This window comes from Stegostoma tigrinum, chromosome 6, assembly GCF_030684315.1.
Source record: "Stegostoma tigrinum isolate sSteTig4 chromosome 6, sSteTig4.hap1, whole genome shotgun sequence".
NCBI classification, from domain to species: domain Eukaryota; kingdom Metazoa; phylum Chordata; class Chondrichthyes; order Orectolobiformes; family Stegostomatidae; genus Stegostoma; species Stegostoma tigrinum.
The window spans coordinates 59,489,399-59,513,066 of NC_081359.1; the positions used below are offsets into that span (position 1 = coordinate 59,489,399).

Genomic DNA, 23,668 nt, shown 5'->3' on the forward strand with positions numbered 1-23,668 from the left:
TATCTGCCTTTAGTCTTGTTAGTTTATCCAGTGCTACATCTCTAGTGATCGAGATGGTACTTAATTCCTCACCCATATTCTTTAGCATTAACGAGATGCTTCAAAGTATCTTGCATCAGCCTTAACAGTGGAAAATATCCGTTTAACTGTTCCACTATTTCCTCCTTGATTATCCTCACAAATTCAATTTCTAGGGGACCCATGTTCACTTTGACCTCTCTCTTTATATATTTAAAGAAGCTCTTTTTGTCACTTTTTATATTCCTTGCATGTGTGACCTCATGGTTTACGTTCCCTATCTTTATTATCTGTTTAATCCTCCCTTGCTGCATTGTAAAATTATCCCACTCTTCAGCGCTAACACTGAATTTTGTCCCCTTTTATATAAGTTTTTCTCTTTCAACTTGAAACTCTGAACATCCTTGCTCAGCCATGATTAGTTTATTCCTCGCTTAGAATTTTTCTTCCTAGCTGGGATGTATTTTTGGTGACAGTCATGAATTACCTCCTTAAATATCTGCCACTGATTGCTTAATCTCAGCTTCTCCACTATCCACATAACTGATGCCCCTCATCCCACGCTAATAAATTTCTTCTTCATCTTCAGAGCATTGATATCCTTCTGAAATTATACTGCCAGAATTGTATGCTGTTCCAACTGAAGTCCAAGCTGATTTTATAAAAAGTTTTTAGAATTTCCTTTCTTCCCCCCAAAGTGATGCCTCTGCCAATACAGCCAAAATTTCCATATCTTTATTAATCCTGCCAGCTGCAGAAATCAGGTCTCTCTTCTTGCAGCCTCTTCAAAATCATAACATGAATAGTCTTTCCTCATGTTTCTTGCCAAAATATATAATGTTTAAAAAAAACTCTGCATTAAATTTGCCATTTAAAACATATATGCACAGACCTGTAAAATAGAGCAATGCTTCTTTAGAGCGCCACTGCATAATTTCCTCCAGTCTGGGGGGAAAAGAAAGTGTTCACAAATAAAAAAACCAAGCAGGTTTGGTAACATCTGTGAAGCAAAACACAAAAGTAACATTGAGTCTGATCAGACTCTTCTTTTGAACTTCTGCTGTGAAGAGCTTAGACTAGACTCAAAACATTAACTCAGTTTTTCTCTCTACAGATGCAGTTGAACCTGCTGAGTTTCTCCAGTGTTAATGGGAACTACAGATGCTGGAGAACCTGAGATAACAAAGTGTGGAGCTGGATGAACGCAGCAGGCCAAGCAGCATCTTAGGAGCACAAAAGCTGACGTTTTGGGCCTAGACCTTCTGATGAAGGGTCTGTGCCCGAAACATCAGCTTTTGTGCTCCTAAGATGCTGCTTGGCCTGCTGTGTTCATCCAGCTCCACACTTTGTCATCGGAGTTTCCCCAGTGTTCTGTGTATATTAAACACACTTTCTGCTTCTAGTATGGTATTTTTCTGTCTTGTGCTGTTTTCTGTTTAATCCCTTGATATTTTATCTCTGAAATGGACTGTGCAGGGAAAGGATGTATTTCAACAACTAACCTAACTTTGAGCAGCTTCTCCCAGCCTGTGACCTTAACCACAAGACTAGAGTGACATCATCTTGGGATTGTGACTATCTCTTAGTTCCACTTAATTGCAAGCTAACCTTGCCTTGAAAATCATTCCTTACGACTAGACTAAATCCTAAAATTGCTTACCTAAACGGATTGAAAGCCAAGGTTATGAGTTTCAAGAAGCTGGTTATTACAACCATTGAGTGATTGAAGGATGGGAAATGTGACTTTCGCAGTGTTGACTGTATTTGGAGAGATTTTAAAAAATCAAAATGTCTAATGAGCAATTTATTTCACAAATATTGGAAGTGATTGATTTTTATCTGTGTGCCAACTTTACATATTGTAGTTAATAGAGTGGAAAGTTTCTAACTTAATGACGAAACTATTTAAAGTTCACAATTTATCTGTACATTGCTAATGGGTTAAATGTATCATTTTTAGGGCCTGAATGCTGCTCTATTCTTTGAGAACAAAGATCCACGTACATTTGTGTCATTGGTTCCTACATCAGCTCACACTGGTGATGGCATGGGAAATCTTATTGCAATGCTGGTGGAACTAACCCAGACTATGCTTGCTAAGAGACTAGCATATTCAATGGAGCTGAGAGCTCAAGTTATGGAGGTAAGTACTCCTGATCGTTTGTAGTTTGGTAATTTCCAGTAGTTTACAGTTCATCTTCGAAAGTATTCGGCAGAAGTATATTTCTAACTTTGTTGATAAATAGATTTAAAAAAAAACAAAGGAGTGACCTTCCTTGCCAAACTATCACAGCTGTCAAGTGTCTTGCTTGATGCAATGACCATTCATCTGCAAACTTAGTTTTCAATAGAAGACTGTATATGTGGAATGACAACCTACCTGATGCCTGTCACTGGGTCAAAATCCTGGAACTCCCTCTGTAATGGCATTGTGGGTCAATGCACAGCAGATGGACTGCAGCGATTCAAGAAGGCAGCTCACCACCACCATCTCAAGGGCAGCTGGGGACAGGCAATAAATGCTGGCTAACCAGTGACACCGACATGACAGAAATGAACAATTTTGTTTGTAAAAAAAGTTCCATTTTTGCATAGTCATTGATGGCAGACGTGTCTCACTGAAGAGGTTACTAGATAGCTGTCAAGAATAAAAACCTTGTTTCCCATATTTTTTCCTGGATCCCCTTTTCCCTGGTCTCATTTGAGAGACCAATTTTCTGATTATTGTTTCTGTTTTCTGATTATTGTCTCAGTTGAATCACCATGGATCAGATTTCGAATCAGTTGTCTTGCTGGTGTATGTGGTGTGATAGCACAAAATAAGCTTTCAGGAAAACTTGGGGTAATAGTTCTCCATATTACTTATTTTGTTACATTTTAGAATCTTTAACATGTTTGCTTTGTTGGTTGGTTGATTTAAATGCACAGTAAGGAGCAGTAATGATTATCATCAGCTATCAATGTTGGCTCAGTGATAGCATTCTCAAATAAGCCCAAAGGTTGTGGATTCAACCATCACCCCAGAGTTTTCAGGAAATAATCTGAGTTGGAGCTTCTGTATAGTAATGAAGGAAGATTCCATTATTGGAAGTGGCATCATTCAGATTTTGCTATCAATTGAGACCCGGCTTTCTTGTTATTTGAGGAGTCTGATATTTTCCTGATTTCCTGTGCAATGTTTATTGCTCCTCCTACATTATTAAAGCATTTTAGCTGGTTATATGTACAAATGGTGTTCATGAGATCTTTACTCTGCAAATTGGCGGGGGTGTTTTTATATGTTACGACAGTGACTGCAACTCAAAATACTTGGCAAGTTTTGCGGCAGCTTTGTGTGTTTTCTTTATTTTGCTTTTTGTGTGGGGAAACTCATTTTTGATCAGTGTTAAATGCGTTTTATGTTGACCGTATATTTCTGAAAGGCTCTACGAAGCTGCTAGGTCTCCTTCTCCAACTGTTCAATCCAATGAAATTGGAATTTCACATTACAAATTTAATGAAGGCAGTTAATGAAGATTGATAGCTAAACAGCAATATTCAGTGTTGTCCCTGTAATCTGCAAATAAAGTTGACAGATGGGAGCTACATGTTCAAGTGTTTTGTTCACTGTCTTTTGTTTCTCAGCATTACAGCATCACTGACTTGGCCTGCATTTATTTCCTGCCCAAATTTGCACGCGAGAAAGCAGTGGTGAGCTATCCCTTGAACTACTGCAGTTCATGTGGTGTAGGGACACCCATAGTGCTGTTAGGAAAGGAGATGCTGCATTTTCTTTAAGCAACAGTGAAGAAATGATGATATGGTCAAGATGGTATTTGGCTTGGATTAGGAGTTGCATTTGAGGGTTTTCCCATACATCTGCCCTTGATCTTGTATTTAATAGAGGTTGCAGGCTTAAAAGTTGCCTTGGTGAGCTGTTGCATTGTGACTTTCAAAAAGTTATGTACCTGAACCCCTGGGTGTCTCTGTTCGACAAAAGTATCCATGGCCATACTATTAACTGTATAAGCCTTGTCCTGTTTGTTTTGCCAACATACAATACCTTGCATTTATCCAAATTAAACACCACCTGCCGCTCCTCAGCCCATTGGTCCAATTGATCAAGATCTCTTTGTAATCGTCAATAAACTTCTTCACTGCCAACTCTACCACCAATTCTGGTGTCATCTGCAAGTTTACTAACCATGCCTTCTGAATTCTCATCCAAATTGTTATATAAATGACAAATAACAGTTGGCCCAGCACCGAAACCTGTGGAATACTGCTGATCGCAGGCCTCCAATCTAAAAAGCAACCCTCCACAACCTCACTGCCTTTCTACTCTGCGCCCATTAGTGTTTTTGGTTATATTGTGAAAAAACGTTAGTGAAAACCTATTTTCCCATGCACAAAACCATGCTGATTATCCCTAAACAATTCATGCCTCCCCAAATACATGTAAATCCTATCTCTCGGAATCCCCTCCAATTTATCCACCATTGATGTCAGACTCACCATTCTGTAGATCCCAGGCTTCCCCTTACAGCCTTGCTTAAATAAAGGCACAACATTAGCCCCCTTGCAGTTCTCTAATACCTCACCCGTGGCCGTAGATGAAATAAATATCTCTGGTAGGGCTCCTGGAATTTCTTTGCTAACTTTCCGTCGCATCCAGGTCGACGGAGTAGTTAGATGGTGTTTAGCATGCTTGCTATCAATAATCAGAGCGTTGAATATATGAGTTGCGATGTCATGTGTAGTTGTACAGGACGTTGGTGAAGCCACTTTTGTAATATTTGTACAGTTTTGGTCGTGCTGTTATATAAAGGATATTATTAAATTGTATAAGATGCAGAAAAGATTTACCAGGATGTTACAAGGACTCAAGGATTTGAGTTTTAAGGAGAGGCTGGGACCTTTTCACTGAAACGTAGGAGATTGAGGGGGTAAACTTTATAGCGACTTATAAAATCATGAGGGGCATAGATAAGGTGAATAGCAAAGGTCTTTTCCCTAGGATGGAGGAGTTCAAAACTGGGGCAATATTTAAAGGGGCGTACTGAATTTTTATTTCAGATCTCCAGCTCTTTGTTTCATTTCACTGTTCTTAATTACGTTGGAAGAGGTGCTGTGAGAGGATGTTGTCAGGGCACCGGAAATTCCTGTTCATTTTCAAAAGGTGTCAGAAAGTTTTATTGATGTTTACCTGAATGAACAGTTAAGTTCTTGATTTTAAACGTCTGCTGGAAAATGGCACTTTCAACTATGCAAAATCTGTTTTGAACTATTAATGCTCGATGAAGTGTATTGAACAATTATTATAGGCATGTGCTCAAATTATACAAAGGGATGGAACTGTGCTCTTCAGGCATGTGTATATTAGCAACTGAACTATATTGATGCATGTCCTCGAGTAGATGTTAACCAGATCCAGCTCACACTGTTGGTGCTTATGTCTAAGCAGATAAGCAGAGATGACAAAGCACCAGGTGACTGTTCATGTTCATCAAACTACATGGCATTGTGATTCAGCAGCCTCTGAAAAAAGGAGCCAAAGCAAAAGAAATGTCCCAACCCAGAGGATATGACTGTAACCTCAAATTACATTTTGCAACAGTAAATTTAAGTCTTTTGTCTGAATACTTTCCAGGTAAAAGCACTCCCTGGAATGGGAACAACTATTGATGTGATTCTAATCAATGGAAATATGAAGGAAGGAGATACTATTATTGTTCCTGGAGTCGAAGGTCCTATAGTTACACAGATCAGAGGTCTTCTATTACCACCACCTCTCAAAGAGCTGAGAGTAAAGGTATGGAGCTTTACTTTCTGTGGAAAGTAATGCTATGTTATTAAAAATGTTCTTTTTTTACCAAATCTGTGTGTATTATGATAAAACTTAGTTATGTTAATCTTGTATGGCTTTTATGATCACATCATGCTGTCAAAAAGTTGTAGTGTTATGTCTGTCTGTGTCTCTAATACTGACCCATTCATCAAATAATCAAACTTCATTGCATTTTCGAAAATCTGTCAAAATATTATTCAGTCAACTATTTTTGTATTAGTGGAACTGGAAATGGTGTCCACGTTTGCGTGAACTGAATGCTTGTGACTTTGGAACTAATTAATTTCTGAAGCTAAATGACTGAGCAACTTTCTCTCTGGATTTTTAAAGAATAACAGACACTTAGTGAAATATCTTAACTTAATTGTGTGCAATTAAACCTGAGGGACACAATTACAACATATGGTTTGGTAACTCGCTCAGAGGGATACAAGTGCATTGGTCATGACTGGGACAGGAGATGCAAGACTAATAATCATAAAAATGAACTATGAGAAAATAGAGACTGTTAATCTCCAGAGAACTATTGAAAAAGAGTTGAGGGGATCTTTGCTAAAGATCGTAAAGTATTACAGTGGATAAATAAATTGAATTCTCTACCCAAAGGGCTGTGGAAGCTGAATTGTTAAGCATGTTCAAGGCACTATTTGATAGATTACTGGATATCAAGAAACATGGAGATAGTGTGGGAAAGTAGCATTGAGGTAGATAATTAGTCGTGATCCAACTGAATGGGAGAGCAGGTTCAATGGGCCTGATCCTATGTAATTTGGGCGAATACTTTAAATCAAGTCAATTGGATAAGAGAATGTGAATTTCAAGACAAGTAAAGCTTTACATGAAAACACAGGAAAAAAATTGAAGTAATGTAACAACTAATATAGAGTCAAGCACAGGACTTTCAAACTACACTGACAAAGTGAGTTGAGTACTAACTAGATTAAATTTGGCCAAAATTCTTGGTTTCATGTTCTCATTTCACCTATATAGATACAGCAGTATTAAGAGAATTTAATGGTGCAAAACAGACATTTCTGGAAATAAGCATATTGGATTGTTCCTATTTCTTATGGTTCTGTAATATTCATTACTACATGTTGAGAATATGATATATTTGTTGTACATTATTTTAGTCTGAGAATTTTCTTTGTGTTACTGGTGAAATATTTTACTGAAGAGATTCACATGTTAGTGAATTATATTTACCCCTCCTATACGAGGATAAAATTTGCCTTTGAGCTTATTGTGCATTCAATAAGGTCACAGCTGACCATCTACTTCAACTCCTGCTTTTATAAAGCATACTCGTATTTCTTCATCCTCTCTGTATCAAAAAATCAGCTGCTTTCTGTTTTGAGCATATTCAACAACTGCGCTTCCACAACCCTCCGTGATAAAGAATTCAGAATATTTTGGAGAACTTGCCTTGACTTGATACCAAAACAAGAAATTAAACTGAATTTGAGTTTTTCTGTTAGCATTATTGAGCTAGCTGACTTCAGTCTGCATGGTTATCAGTAATGTTGGAGAAGGGAAAATCAGACAACATTCTTGTAACTGATTGCTACCCTCTATCTTTTCTGAAAATGAACTAAAATTTTTTTTGGTTAATTTGACTGACAATCATGAAAAAATGAGCAGATAGTTTGTGTGTGTCTAAAACAAAATGCCATCTGTTTTGTTGCCTACCATTGCCACAACCCAAAAGTGGGCAGCACTGCGGCTTAGTGGTTAGCACTGCTGTCTCACGGCTTGAGGGATCTAGTTTTGATTCTCTCCTTGGGTGACCGTCTGTGTAGATTGCATATTCTCCCCGTACCTGCATGGGTTTGCTCCGTGTCCTCCAGTTTCCCCCTGCAGCCCAAAGATATGTAGAATAGGTAGATTGGCCATGCTAAATTGCCACGTGGTGTCCAAGAATGTACAGGTTAGGTGGATACTAGCCATGGTAATTGGGGAGTTATTGGGATTAGTTTGGGGACTGGGTCTGCGTGGAATGCTCTTTGGAAGGTGCCCACTCACTGGACCAAATGACACCTCTCTGCATTGTAGGGGTTTTGATTCTAATGGCTGTATGAAAAAGAATAGAATTTGTAATGACACTTTGGCTTTATAATGATTTTAATGTGTTTCTTTCTTTTCAGAATCAGTATGAGAAACAAAAGGAAGTCTGGGCTGCACAAGGTGTGAAAATTCTTGCCAAAGATCTGGAGAAATCTCTTGCAGGTCTACCACTATTAATAGCCCACAAAGATGATGAAATTGCAGTTCTAAAGGTTTGAATTTTTGTGTGAAAGTATTATCAGTGCATAAAACTTTGTCTAGACTCTTGGGAACAGTGGTTGTGTCTCTACCTCTGAAGTAGGAAGCTTGTTTTCCAGGCCTTCCTGCCCCAGGAGGTGCGTTGTCATATGTCTGAACACGTCAATTGAAAATACTTTAAATGTAAATGTTAAGAATTGCTGAAGTCCCTTGAAAATCGTATTGCTGCCTGTGTGTTATTGATTGTTATTGTAGATCCTCAGAACTCTAATAATGCATTGCTTAAAGTTAAGTTTCTGTAAGCATAAGTTCAATAATTTACTATTGATGAATACATTTCTGTACATAATAGCATTTGAAATCTGTGCCATTTTCTTCCACAATTGTTTTCTGTATTGTTTTAAAATCCTGATTGTTAGAAGTGATATCCATCCAGATTAGAAATCAGACTGAAGAAGATTCTGTTTAAAACACCTGCCTCAATAATTTCTGTCTTTCCTGTATTAATGTAACCAACTCTAGTCTGCTTTTGGTTATGCTTGAGTTCTTGAGCATTCTGTGTAGTAACTGCTAAACTGTTATTCAGAACCAGATGCATAATTTCTCTAAATGAGCTGTACATTTTTTATTTTTGTGAATTTGTTATTTTTGTTTATTTTAAGATTAAAAAGTATTTAAAGGAAAATTCCCCACTGCATACTATGTGGTTTTAAATGTTAGCATTTTGTTGTCTGGTCATTGTCTTGTGAACATTGTGTTGATGCTGGTGTAAAGTTGAGAATCAATTTGAATAACCAATATGACATAGATTTTGGAGAAATGAGAACAATATGTAGTGTGTCTGGAAATGTTTTTTTTATAATTATAATTGTCTTTGCCTGCTATTGTATCTGCCTGCCTATACCTTTAAAAGTCACATCAAACATTCCATATCAAGTTTGAAGATGTGTTCATAATGTAATTTGAAATCTTGTCGTGCTATTGTTGGTAGGATGAACTTGACCATGAACTAAAGCAGACATTGAATTCTATTAAACTTGAGGAGAAGGGTGTCTATGTACAAGCCTCTACATTGGGCTCCTTGGAAGCTCTCTTAGAATATCTTCGGGCCTCAAATGTTCCAGTAAGTATTATCGTATGAAATTTCTACTGTTATTTGTTTGAATTACCTTAAATATGACACTAAATCTGTCCTCTTCCTTCTATCATAGTATGCTGGAATTAATATTGGACCTGTGCATAAGAAAGACGTGATGAAAGCTTCAGCGATGCTCGAACACGATCCTCAGTAAGTTCTGTGAAGTTCTGAAATTTGAAACCTTTTTAACTAGTCGTTGTTCTACTACATAAGTTTTTGACTGTGGGAGGTAGCCTCCAGAGTTCCACTGGCACGACTGTAGAAATCCAAAGTTCACGTTGTCACTGCCCCTTAAACCATTCTTTACTGCCAAAATTTTCTGGTTGCCAGAACAGGGACCTCTGCTAGAAGAGTTTACATTGTAACATAAGGAGCAGAAGGAGGTCGTTTGGCTCTTCAAACATGCTCCACCATTCAGTATGATTAAGGCTGATCCTTGACTTTAGTGCCTGTTCACTTCCTGACATAACCCCTCAGAAAATTTCTAATAAGCTATACAGGCTAGATGTAGGGAAGTTTTTATTTCCTCTCTGGTTGGGAAGTCTGGAACAAGGTGTTAACAGTTTCAGGATGGGTCTAGGCATTTAAGACTGAGATGAGAAATATGTTCCTTCGGAGGGTGGTCAGTCTGTGGAATTTATAACCGAATCACTGATGCCAGATCACTGAGTATTTTCAAGAAAAAGATTGCAAGTTTTTTAGATTATAAGGGCATAATGGGATATGGAGAGAAAGGGAAATTTGTCTTTGAAATGGAGAATTAGTCATGATGATGTTGAATGATAGAGCAGTCTCAAAGGGCTGAATGGCCTACTCCTGTTCCTGGCTTGTGTTTACATCTATTCAAGCCTTATCATTGACATGACCAATAGCTCTTGCAGGGAGATACTAAGAACTGCCGATGCTGGAATCACGTAAGTGTGGAACTGGAGGAACACAGCAGGCCAGGCAGCATCAGAGGAGCAGAAAAGTTAATGTTTCAGCTGAAGAAGGTCCCGATCATAAACTCAACTTTCCTGTTGGCTCTGGGCATATTGAAATTTGTAGGTGCTGCATCCTTATTGCTAAAATGACATTCAATTTTTGCTGCTATCTGATAAATCATTTGAAAGTAGAAGTTTGGCAATCAATGTCACTTGGTTGTCTGAGTATGCTTGGTCTTTTGCTACAATACTAGACTTGTGCCTTTTGTGAAGTGGCTGCAATAACTATTGGGCGAAACTTTCCTCTATGGGAATTGATGAGTCTGTATGGCAAATACAAAAAAAAATTCTCGCTGTACCAAGGAAACGTCCAGTTTTCCATCCGAGGTTTTAATAGCTGGATGCAAATCTCGCTCATGTAAATATGCTCTTCACCATACATGTATTAACATCTTATTTGTATGCAAGTTATTTTTCCAGGTGGTGGCAAAAAATTAGATGGTGACGATCCCAACTTGTAAGTCAAGAGTTGATACCTGGTGGCCCCAGGTCATTTGCCCAGCACTGTACAACACATTTTCATGTGCCATGAGCAGTGATTGCCAGCGAAATTGTTCGTAAACACAATAAGGACATATGAGTCAGCTGTAATAGCTCACCAGCTCAATACAGCACTTTGGAACGCACTGACACCTTCCTGTTGTTGCCAGGCCATGCTGCATAGGGGCATCTAGTATTTGGAACAGGGTGCATATCAGGGCTTTTAACTTTCTTGCTTAGTATTCAATAGCTTTTACCTATCGTGGATGCTCACAGCATCACTGCCTTGCCTTTTTGTGCATTACTGCCTCACTCAGATCGTCAAGACTAAAAGTACTCTTGCCTTGCCTTTCCTTTTAGTGCAGACACAAAACTGGGCAGCAATCATGTTTGGCAGATGTGATTAGTTGCAGTGTTGGGAGTGTGGAAGGTTTGTATGTTGTGATCCGGAGAATAGGCCACTATCAGTTGTGCCGGTCCAGGGATTTGCAGTCAATGTGTTGGGGACCGGCGCAAAAATCAATCAGGAGTCTTGTCACTCATCAAATGGGAATGCTGTTCCAAGTCAGACCATTGGAATGGGCCACCACTAGCCCTGCAGGTCTGTTCACTGAAAGTCAAGCGAATTTCAGCAGTGACTGCAATGATGGGTAAGTTGAGGAAGTCAATTGTGGGGATTACAGACAACAGTATAGGATGCAACAAAGGCATTAGTTGAGAATTGGAACTATTTCTCATAAGGTTGAGAGATGATATAGCATTCTAAGGCACAGATTAGTGCAAGACTAGACATGAATTGATCACACCCTCCAGCTTTAATAGTGGGAAACAGTGCAAAACACTTCAGCATAACTAAACATTAGACATGTAATTTATGGAGTGGGGTATGCATTTCATTTCTTTCTGTAAAGTCCTGCTGCAATCACCAGATTTGTTTCTGCTCACTCTCGTGCTAGCTGTTGCTCCCCGTCTCACCACCTCGCTCTGATGAAACCATTCAGTATTTACCATGTCAAGCCCCTTTCGAACCTGATATGTTTGTTTGGGTAGAGTCCCAACCATTTAGGTTTTGCTCAAACGACAGTCCCTCCATACTAGAGATTGTCCCAGCGAACCTTCTCCGAAATGTTTCAAATGAAATATCTTTCCACCAATAAGGGGATGAAAACTGCTCACAGCACTGCAGATGAGATCTCATCAGCACTTTGTACAGTTGCAGTAAAGCTTCCCTATTGTTGCATTCCAAACTCCTGGTAATAAGGGCCAGTATTCCATTAAGCCTTCTTGATTACCTTCTGCATCTGTGTGCGACCTTTCTATATTTAATTCATAAGTACTCCCAGGTCCCTCTTTATGTTACAGCTCTCTGCAGTTTTTCTCCATTTAAATAATACTCTGTTCTTTCGTTCTCCTTTCCCAAATGAACAACTTGACATGTTACCATTTGCCCACAGTTTGCCAACTTGTGTAACCTATCAGTCTTTCTCTATACACTGTATCTCTTACAACCTCCCTAAACATCTATTTGTCGTCTGCAAATTTGACTACAGTGCATTTGGTTTCTTTAAGTCACAATCTGTTCTACTCGCCTCTCCTCCCCTTTGTCAATAGCATCTCATCTTTTAGTTATGAGAAAAGAGCCATCCATTCATTTAACAGAAAACGGCTCCAGAAGCACATTATTTCTCATTTGATTGTATTTCTCAACAGTATTCTGAGAAGTTAGTCATCCCAGGTATAGTCTCTTGATTGGATGGAAACCTTAACCTGTTAGTCATCTTAATAGTTGCACAACCTTTGGAGATTGATATAGCTAGCCATCTTAGAAAAAGTATCTTCGTATCCCATATATAGCATATGTTTCATTTTACTGCAAAACTACTGAAATCGACTTTTCTAGCCTTCGGATGCAAATTTGCAGAAGAGTTAAAAGATTGATCATAGATTCATACAGAATAGAAGAGGCCCTTCAGCTCATTGATCTTGTATGGCCAAAAATACTCTACCGCTTACACTCATCCCATAGCCTTGAATGTTATGATACTTTTTCACATGCCGACATCCATTGAAAAGGTTGTGAGGTTATCTACCTCAAATACCCTCCCACACAGTGCATTGCAGAGCTGCCACTACCCTTTGGGTGAAATGTTTTACTGAAGTCCCCTGTCAACCTCCTACCTTTACTTTAAAAGTGTGCTCCCTCATTCTTTTCTTTTTTTTTATTGACTGAGGGAAACAGTTGCTTTCTTCCCTGCCTGTTCATGCACATCATAATCTTATCCACCTTTTACCAGATCCCCTGTCAGCTTTCTGTAGACACCCCCCCCCAAAAAAAAACCCAGTGTAATCACATCCATCCTACAGTGTAGTGACCAGAAATGCACATGGAATTCCAGTTATGGCCTAACCAAAGCCTTGTACAGCTCCAACGTAACCTCTTTGCTCCTATAATCTATGCATTGACTGATTTTAAAGGCAAGTGACCCATGTACCTTCTTTAATAATCTGTCCCACCACCTTCGGGAATGGATATTTTTGCCATGAAATATGGCTACTTACATTAGAAATTGACTTGTGCTAATCTAATTGCACACCAAAACCCAAGTGCAACCAGTATAATTACAGTTATAAAGTCAGGTTTGTAAGGCCTAAAATTGCAAGTCTCATTCCGTGTTGGACATCATGTAGGAAGTGGTCTGCTGATTTTTTTTTCTTGTGGTTTTATCTGCGCGAAAGGATTTTAACTTTAAGAAACTGTTGTTGTGTTTCTTAAACATTGTACTTGTGATTAAAATTTGTGATTAACAAACAGGAAATTGACAAAGTAGAAGGAAGAAAATTACTCACTTTAAAATAGGGCCACTTAAGCTTTGAATCAAAGCAAAGTTTCATGAAAGGACATCCAGGACATCGTTTTCCCATACAGTTAAAAATTGTGATACAATCTTCCTTCTTATTTTTGAGAGAAGAATAAGGGTACTGATGGATAGAGGGATAGGACAAAAAATACAGCATCCATGTCTAACAAAGTGGTCGAACAGGCTTCAAGATGTAGGTTCCCTCTATAATAAAATTTAGGTTTATATACTGCAACGATTTCTGATCTTCAATTTTGAATAAGGTGTTCTGAGTAACAACTTCATCCCATTTTTATAGGTTTTCAGTTATCCTTGCTTTTGATGTGAAGGTTGAGCGAGATTCCCAGGAGCTTGCTGATACGCTTGGGGTCAGGATCTTCAGTGCAGAAATTATCTACCATTTATTTGATGCTTTCACAAAATACAGACAAGATTACAAAAGACAGAAGCAAGAAGAATTCAAGTAAGTTCACTATTTGATTAACTACTTGGGATAATATATGCATTGCTATTTAACCTCTACAAAGAGTATTGAGACTCTAATAATTTTTGGTGGTAACTTCTATTGATAGGATTTTGTTTCTTTTTTTTGAAAACTCAGTTACATGACTGCATTTCTTAAAAAACAAATTACGAAATGTTATACGTGTTCTTTTACTCGGGTGCCCACTTCTATGTAAGTACAATCATGAATGATTGGAACAACTGGCGCTGCAGACATGGACTTAATTGAACTCAAACAACAGGTAGGATCTCAGAAATGCCTTGAAATAGCAGGCCTGGCAACATCTGTGGAGAGGGCAGTAGTTAATGAAATACTCTTCTGATGAAAGACCACAGACCTGAAAAGTTAGCTCTGCTTCCTCCTTGCATATGCAATTTGTTATTGTTCAAGATTGCCAACATCCACAATTTTTTGGTTGATAGTATTGAAAAGTGAACTTTCTGTTTTCATACATGTTGCCTGATCTGCTGAGTAGTTCCACAATATCCTGTTGTTATTTCAAATTTCAAGCATTTGCACTGTTTTGAGTTTGTTTCGTAGAAGTTTAGGTGGTTAACTATGTAGTGATATGCTTAGTTAATAATTTTAAGGTCTGAACATGAGAATTTTTTATACAAAGATCTAGTATCCTACATTTTTAATATTTTTCACCACGTTTAAATATCTAAATTTTCCTTCCCTTTTGTAGGCATGTAGCCGTTTTTCCTTCAAAACTGCGCATTATCCCTCAGTTCATTTTCAATTCTCGTGACCCAATTGTATTAGGAGTTTCTGTGGAAGCTGGCCTTCTGAAACAAGGCACCCCTGTGTGTGTTCCTTCAAAAAATGTAAGTTTACGGAAGTTTTCTATGGGTAATGGAAAAAAGTACTAGTTTTAGTTTATGTTTTAGTTTACATTGATTCCAGTTTATATTTTTGAACAGATTTCAATTGTTAACATTTATGAAAACTTCTGTTTTTTTGTCAGTCTGCTCAAGCTAATTATTTATCCTTTTCCAGTTTATTGATATTGGAATTGTTACTAGTATTGAAGTGAATCATAAACAAGTTGATGTCGCTCGAAAAGGCCAGGAGGTCTGTGTTAAAATAGAACCCATTCCGGGAGAATCGCCAAAAATGTATGGGCGGCACTTTGAAGCTACAGACTTCATTGTCAGTAAGGTACGATATCGTTCTGTAAAGAAACATAAATCATAAGTATATTTTCATGTCTTTCTACAAAATGAATTATAACTTTAAAGTTACTATTTAGGAAGACTCCCCAAAAGACTGAAAACAAGCACAGAAATTTTCATAGAGATACTAGGAGCTGCCGATGCTGGAGAATCTGAGATAACACGGTGTAAAGCTGGGGGTGGGGGGTGGGGAGGGTGGGGGGTGTGGTGGGGGGGAGGTGAAGTTGAAATGGTTCGCGACTGGGAGGTGTAGTTGTTTGTTGCAAACTGAGCATAGGTGTTCTGCAAAGCGGTCCCCAAGCCGCCTCCTTAGGGCCTGGGATGGGGGTGAAGGGGGAGGTGCAGGGGCAGGTGTAGCACTTGCTCCCGTTGCAGGGAAAAGTGCCGGGGGTGGTCGGACTGGAGGGGAGTGTGGAGCGGACAAGGGAGTCAAGGAGAGAGTGGTCCCTCTGGAAAACACATACGGGTGGGGAGGGAAGAATGTTTTTGGTGGTGGGGTCAGATTGCAGATGGCAGAAATGTTGGAGGATGATGTGTTGGATTTAGAGGTTGGTGGGCTGGTATGTGAGGACGAGGGGAATTCTGTTTTGGTTATTATTGCGGATGGGGAGTGTGAGGGATGGATTGCGGGAAATGCGGGAGATATGGTCGAGAGCATTTTTGATCACTTGAGGGGAAGCTGCAGTCCTTGATAAAAGAGGACATCTGGGAAGTTCAGGAGTGGAATGCTTCATCTCGGGAACAGATGCAGCAGAGCAGAAGGAATTGGGAATAGGGGATGGCCTTTTTACAGGAAGGTGGGTGAGAGGAGGTGTATTCTAGGTAGTTGTGGGAGTCGGTAGGCTTAACATGATATCGGTTTCCAGGTGGATGCCAGAGATGGAGACAGCGAGGTCCAGGAAGGAAAGAGAGGTGTCAGAGATGGTCCAGGTAAACTTAAGGTTGGGGTGGAAGGTGTTAGTGAAGTGGATGAACTGTTCAAGCTCCTTGTGGGAACATGAGCCGGTGCCAAAACAGTCATCAGTGTAACGGAGGAAGAGATGGGGGATAGGGCCAGTGTAGCTTTGGAAGAGGGATTGTTTCACGTATCCTGCAAAGAGGCAGTCATTCCTTGGGCCCATGCAGGTACCCATGGCCACCCACTTTGTCTGTAGGAAGTGGGAAGAATTGAAAGGGCAGTTGTTGAGGGTGAGGATGAGTTTGGCTAAGCTGATGAGGGTGTCAGTGGAGGGGGGCAGGTCGGGCCTGCGGGACAGGAAGAAGCAGAGGGCCTTTAGGCAATTTGCATGGGGAATGTAGCTGTATAGGGACTAGACATCCATATTAAAAATGAGGCATTGGGGACCTGGGAATTTGAAGCTCTGGAGGAGGTGAAGAGCGTGGGTGGTGTCACGGACGTGTTCGGGAGTTCCTGGACCAACAGGGAGAAAATGGAGTCCAAATAGTGGAGATAAGTTCAGTGGGGCCGGAGCAGGCGGAGACAATGGGTCGACCACGGCAGTCAGGTTTGTGGATTTTGGGAAGGAGATAGAAGTGGGCGGCACGGGGTTGGAGAATGATGAGGTTAGAGGCTGTGGGTAGGAGATCACCTGAGGTGATGAGGTTGTGGATGGTTTGGGCGCTGATGATTTGGTGCTCGGGGTTTGGGGTCATGATAAAGGGGGCGATAGGAGGAGGGGTCAGAGAGCTGGCATTGCTAGGTGTATAGCTTGTCTAGGTTGGAATGAGTAAAGTACTCAGCTTAATGCCCATTAAGTTTTTAATATTCTTACTGTAGGTGAATACATCTGAACAGACCTAATTATTCAAGAGTGGAGAAAAGATTGAACTCAATATCTACTTTAGAAACAATGAAGCTTCAGCAAAGACATGTAATTAGCTCCAATACTGTAGAATTAATTAGTTTATTTCCACTAGCTCACTAACATAACCTATTCTCCAGTCAACTGCAACAACTGTGCGCCCTAAAAAGTTTTCAAAATTTTCAAATCTACTTGAAGTTATTTGTAGCCATAGCCAGTTGCTGCTTTTTAGTTTCAATGAGCGGTGTCTCAAGCTGAATGCAATTTTCATGTTGTCGATTGGTACTGAAACTTCTAGCTGATGCTTTACCAGGAATGGTATCGATGCTAATTTGCCAAAGTCAGTGACTCAAAATGATTGCTAATAAAGCAGAACTGCTGGATGCAAGCCTTGATGGAAACCTTGTAGAACTGCTTCTGATATGCATTGCTTCTACTTCCGTTCATTCCTAAAATTTTACCAATTATTTAAGAATCAATGCTATGTGCATTATATCAAATTGACACTTGAAGTGAAACATTTTGGGAATCCCCAGATCTTTGAAAGATGAGACAATTCACTTTTCCACAATAACTGCTTTTAACAATTAGTTCAAAGGTTTAATTTTTGTTCTGTAGACATTAGGCATAAATCCTATCTTAAATCCAAAAGAACTGCAGGTGCTGGAAATCAGAAACAAAAACAGAAATTGCTGGAAAATCTTAGCAGGTCTGGCAGCATCTGTGAGGAGAAAGCAGAATTAACATTTCAAGTCTAGTGACCTTAACTGCAGCTAGGAAAAGGTTGGTATTGGAGTAAATGACAGGTATAGATAGAGCCCAAAGAGGGGGAGGAAGCTAGTTGCCCAGTCCATGCCTCGTTTCCCCAATATAGAGGAGACCACATCTGCCCTTTTACTCCTCCTTACCACCGAAACAATGCCCCAGACACACCTTCCATATGAAGCAGTGCTTTACCTTCTCCTCACTACTCTAATTTACTGTATTTGCTCCTTGCCATGTGATTTCCTGTACATTGGGAAAATGAAGCCCAGACTAGGTGACTGCTCTGCAGAACACCCATATTCTGTCTGCAAAAATGGCCCTGAGCTTCTAATTGCCTTCAATTTTAACACACCACCATGTTGCCTGGCCAATATCTTTTAACATTAGCTGGAAGAACGCCTCATTTTCATCTTGGGAACTCTACAGCCTTCTGGACTCCATATCACGTTCAACAATTCTAGGGTTTGAGCTCTTTCTCCCATGTTCTTACCCCAGTTCCCATACACCAGGCCTTGTCGTCAAATGGGCTGCTACCATGAACAATCCATTGTCAGCTGCTAGCAACGGTTCATTCTCTCTAGCTGACCTTTACCCAGTCCTTTGTCTATCTAATTGTTTTTCTGTCTCTTTGGCCTCTATCTCCAACAATCGTCTCCTCCCACCCCTTTCTCTTCTGCATGTGTGCCAATCTTTTCCTAGCTACAATCAGTTCTGAAGAAGGGTCACTGGACCTGAAGTGTTAATTCTGCTTTCCATCCACAGAAGCTGCCAGACCTGCTGAGATTTTCCAGCAATTTCTGTTTTTGTTTATAAATTCTAGCTTCAGTGATTCTGAGGAAACAGCATGATGTGTAAGCATGTGAAATATTATCATGATATCGCATTTAGACTACTGCAGATGAAAGTGACCCTCATCTTTAGCTGTTATTGTTTGCCATTGTATTGTGTATTATTGGACTACATTTTGCAGAATATGCGTGCATGTAGAACCGGAACCGGCCTTTTGACTTACTGTGTCTGTGCTGACTATGATGCCATTCTAATCTAATCCCATCTGTCCGCACATGGTCCATGTCCTTGTATTCCTGCCTATTCATGTGTCTGCCTAAATGTCTCTTGAACATTGCTGTCATATCTGCTTCTACCACTTTCTCTGGCAGCTCATTCCAGGCACCTACCACTCTGTTTTGAACGAAGTATCTTTCCTTGCATATCTCTCTTACACTTGCCCTCTCATGTTAAATCTGTGTGTCGTGGTATTTGATGTTTCCACCCTGGGAAAAAGACTCTGACTCTCCACTGCATCCATGCCCCTCATAATTTTATTTGTCTTTATAACTTCTGTCAGGTCACCCTTAACTCCAATCTTTTAGCGGAAACAATCCAAGTTTGTCCAAGCGCACTTTATAGCTAATACTTTTCAATCCAGGCAACATTCTGGTAAACCTCTTCTGCATCCTCTCCAAAATTGCCATACCCTTCCTATAGTGTGGCATCCAGAACTGCATGTAAAACTCCAAATGCGGCTTAACTAAAATTTTGTCCAACTGCGATATGACATGCCAACTTTTAGGCACAGTGCCCCAAGTGATGAAAGCAAGTGTGGCACATGCTTTGTCCACCTTATCCACCTGTGTTGACACTTGCAGGGAGCTAAGGACTTGTATCTCAAAATTTCTCTATATCAATGCTCCATAAGGGTCCTGTCATTTGCTATATACTTTGCTCTTACATTTGACCTCCCAAAATGCATCACGTCACACTTGTCCATATTAAACTCCATCTGCTATTTCACCACTCAGTTTCAATCCGATCTATAACTCTGTTATATCTTTTAATAGCTTTCCTCAGTATCCACAACTGCACCAACTTCTGTGTTGTCTGTAAACTTATGATTAGGCCACCCACATTTTTATCCAAATCATTTATATAAATTACAAATGACGGGTCCAAATGCTGATCTTTGTGGAACACCACTGGTCACAAACATCCAGAAAACCACCCCTGTGCAACTGCCTTCTATGACCAAGCCAGTTTGTATACAATTTTATATCTTCTGGACCAGACGAACATGAGAGACCTTGTCAAATGCTCCAACAAAGTCCATGTAGACAATATCCACTAACCTGCCCTCATCAACCATCTTCATCACTTCTTCGAAAAAACTCAAATCTGTGGGACAAGACCTCCCTTGCATAAAGCCATGCTGACTATCCCTATTAAGTCCTGTCCTGAAGAATCTTCACAGTAATTTCCCTATCACCAATGTAAGGCTCACTAGCCTATCATTTTTTTGGATTATCCCTATTGCCTTTTTTAAACAAAGGAATGGCATTGGTTGTTTTCTGGTAATCTGAGGTCTCCCCTCTGGCTAAAGGAGATACAGAAGTCTTTGTCAAGGCCACAGTGTTCTCTTCCCTTGCCTCCATCATTATCCTAGGATGGATCTCATCAGGTCCTGGGGCCTTAACTACCTTAGTGGTTTTGAAGACACCCAACATCATTACGACCTTGATGTTCTAGGCCATATTGATATTAACACCCCTCCCTAATTTTACCACTCACTGTGTCCCTCTCAGTGAATACCGATGTGACATACTCCTTAAGGACTTCACCCACTTCCTCTGGCTTCACGTATAAATTATCTCCTTAGTCCTTGAGTCAACCTACACCTTCCCTAGTTGTCTTCTTGCTCCTATTATACATATAACATGTCATTGAATTCTCCTTTAATGCTACTTGACAAGAATATTTCATGGCCTGTTTTAACTATCCTAGTTCCTTGTTCTTTTCTGCTGCCTTCGTATTCCTCTATGATTTCATAGAATTGCACAATCCCTACAGCATGTGAGCAGGCCATTTGGCCCATCGAATCCACACTGACCCTCCAAAGAGCATCCCTGTAACTCTGCATTTCCAATGGCTTATCAAACTAGCCTGGACATTATGGGCATTAAGTATGGCCAGTCCACCTAACCTGCATATCCTTGGACCAGAGCACCCAGAGAAAATACATGCCGATAAGGGGTGAATGTGCAAACTCCATGCAGACAGTCTCTGGAGGGTAGAGTGGAATCGAACCTGGGTTCCTGGTGCTGTGAGGCAACACTGCTAACCACTGAGCCACCATGCTGTCCCAGTTTGTTTCCTAAATCGTGTATATGCTTCATTTTTTTTTGTGGTTCGTACATAGTTCCAAAGACTGAAAAATATAGTCAGTGGTAGTTAAATAGAATGCCAAGGCCTGATAGGCATACTGTGTGAAAGTGAGATTTGTAGTCTTCGTATCAGGTATTCCATATGGTCACTTGGAGTATGTCTAAATACCGCTGCAGTTATGTCTTTATTGCCAACCACTGGTGCTAGATATAATGTTTTTCTACATGATGTAGTAATCAGTTCAGATTCATTTTGTTTTGAATTTTAGTGAGATTATCACACTGGCACCCATGTGTTTTGGTCTGCATTAATTGAAATTAAGTTCCACCTTTTTTATACGCTATGGGATATTTACAGGAGAATTCAGAATATTGCTCTGAACAGCTTGGGCAGCATTCTTCGGTTTCTGCAATGTAATGAAGAATGACACACCTCCACGGTCCACATCAACAGCATCAAGCTGATGTTGCACGTGCATGCACAGATGTACACTGCAACACAGATTCTGTCATGGCTGGCTGACATGGTTGGGTGCGGGGAGGTTCATGTGTGCCTGCTGTAGCTCCCATCTGCGTGGTGGAAACACATGCTTTGTTCTTGGATATTCACATTTCTGGAGAACAATTCAGAGTCTGTCAATTTATTGATCCAGTTGCTTTAGTCAAGTTGATGATGCAATGAAGAATTCTTGGTGGTGTTCTCAACATTGTTTTTTGGATTTGTCAGACAATAAAGACTGTGTCAGAGTTTCCTCTGCCAGCTCTAAATTCACTCTCTTTGCTTCTGGTGGGATGGTTATAGCCACATGAAATGGACACACTGGTAGAATGAAGTTTCAGTATTTCCCCTGGTCTGGAAGATCATTCAATAGTTTCCACAACATGATATATTTATTTTCTTGAAGATATTTACAGCTGTCACATTTTTGAAGTTGGGGTGAGTTCTTTTCCTCCGAAACCTGCAGAATGATTGCATGTTCTCTTGATTTGAGTAGAAGACTGTCTGCTTTAAAGACTCATTATTGCTACAGACTTTGTTTTTAATCAGTTTGCTTTTTTCAGTTTTACTATTGATGATGGCCCACCATGGATTTTACCACAGGGTGGAGGATAGATTGAGAGTTGCATCAAGGTTGAGACATTAATCTCTCCCTTGAACATTTTTGTTCTTGTGATGTCTTAGTGTTAGCTAGATGTTCATTACTCACTGAACAAGTCAATGGTCTGCCCAGCAAAATTCAGTCCCATACATGGAAAAGGTGATGCAGACATCTCTTAGATCTTTGACTCAATGATGACAGAAAGAAGTTGGACAGCCTACTTTGGTACACATTTCTAGCCTGTTCCTCAGTTTAGGTGAATGGAGGATATCCAGATGAGTGTTCAAAGACACTTCTGTCCCAGCGATCTTGTGCATCTAATGCTAGTGTGTATATTGACTTGGGATTCCTAGGTTCACAGGTCTGGCTGTATCTAGTAGAGTCATAGGGCTGTACAGCATGGAAACAGACCCTTTTGGTCCAATTTGTCCATGCTGACCAGATATCCATTTGCCAACGTTTGGCCCATATCCCTCTAAACCCTTTCCATTCATATACCCATCTGGATGCCTGTTAAATGTTGTAATTGTACAAGTCTCCACCACATCCTCTTGCAACTGTTTCCACACATGCACCACCCTCTGCGAAAAACATTAGATCGTTAGATCCCTTTTAAATTTTCCCCCTTTCACCTTAAATCTATGCCGTTTGGTTTTGGATTTACACCAAGCCAGGTACAAGACCTTGGCTATACAAGACCTTGGTTATCCACCCTACCCATGCTCCTAATGATTTTATAAACTTCTACAAGTCATCCCTCAGCCTGTGATACTCCAGAGAAAATAGCCCAGCCTATTCAGCTTCTCCATACAGCTCAAACCCTTCAACCCCAGCAACATCCTTGTTAGTCTTTTCTGAGCCCTTTCAAGTTTTACAAAATTCTTCCTATAGCAGGGAGACCAGAATTGCACACAGTATTCCAGTGTCAAGAATAGAACCAAAGAGGGCACTCGATGCTGAACCAAACCCCAATGCCTGCATCATTCTGAGTGCTGTACTCCATCTCAAGGGTGATGTGGGATTGAACAATTCAAAATGAGGCGGCTATAAAGTGGTAATGGAGGGTTGGGTGGCGGTTGCAATATTACAGAGCAATGTTCAGCAGTACTAGTGTCTGGGTTCCATCGCTGGGTCAGATCAGAGTGGGGAAGTGGTGGAGTGAGCAAGTTGCAGATCAAACAAAACATCAGGGCCATCAGCTTCCAATTGTATCAGTGTTCAAACATCAAGTAGGGAAGGGATGTAAGGAGAGGACTCCAGAGTTTAACAACAATGTGATCACAGTGATTGTCTCCAAAAGGGACAGAGGATGAGCAAGAGGAGGCCACATTTAGAAGTGGGTAGCAGGTTGGAGGAAGAGAGAGGCCAGTAGCCTTGGTGTTTCCGAAGGGACCTGAGCATGGAATTGAGCATTTTAACAAATTTTCGTGTGGGTGTTAGTGGATAAAGGGAGCACTGGGTAGATGGGACTCAGTGGGAGCTCAGATAAGGGCAGTAGAGTTTTGGATGATCTCTTATTTATTGAAACATAGAACAATGTAGGGATACATTGGAAAACGACTCTCAGCAAACCATCTCAGACCCTCTTGCTGGTCCT

General features: G+C 40.2%; 1 protein-coding gene across 3 annotated transcripts in view; it reads left to right on the plus strand.

Moving 5' to 3' along the window:
• The window catches only part of eif5b (eukaryotic translation initiation factor 5B), an 85,854-nt gene that overhangs the window by 56,591 nt on the left and 5,595 nt on the right, over window positions 1–23,668 (plus strand). For all 3 annotated transcript variants that reach the window (XM_048532541.2, XM_048532543.2, XM_048532542.2), the window contains exons 16-23: window positions 1,979–2,161; window positions 5,648–5,809; window positions 7,990–8,121; window positions 9,099–9,230; window positions 9,319–9,395; window positions 13,865–14,029; window positions 14,760–14,898; window positions 15,071–15,232. In XM_048532541.2, the coding sequence (XP_048388498.1) occupies window positions 1,979–2,161; window positions 5,648–5,809; window positions 7,990–8,121; window positions 9,099–9,230; window positions 9,319–9,395; window positions 13,865–14,029; window positions 14,760–14,898; window positions 15,071–15,232 (1,152 nt within the window). The remainder of the gene's footprint in view (window positions 1–1,978; window positions 2,162–5,647; window positions 5,810–7,989; window positions 8,122–9,098; window positions 9,231–9,318; window positions 9,396–13,864; window positions 14,030–14,759; window positions 14,899–15,070; window positions 15,233–23,668) is intronic.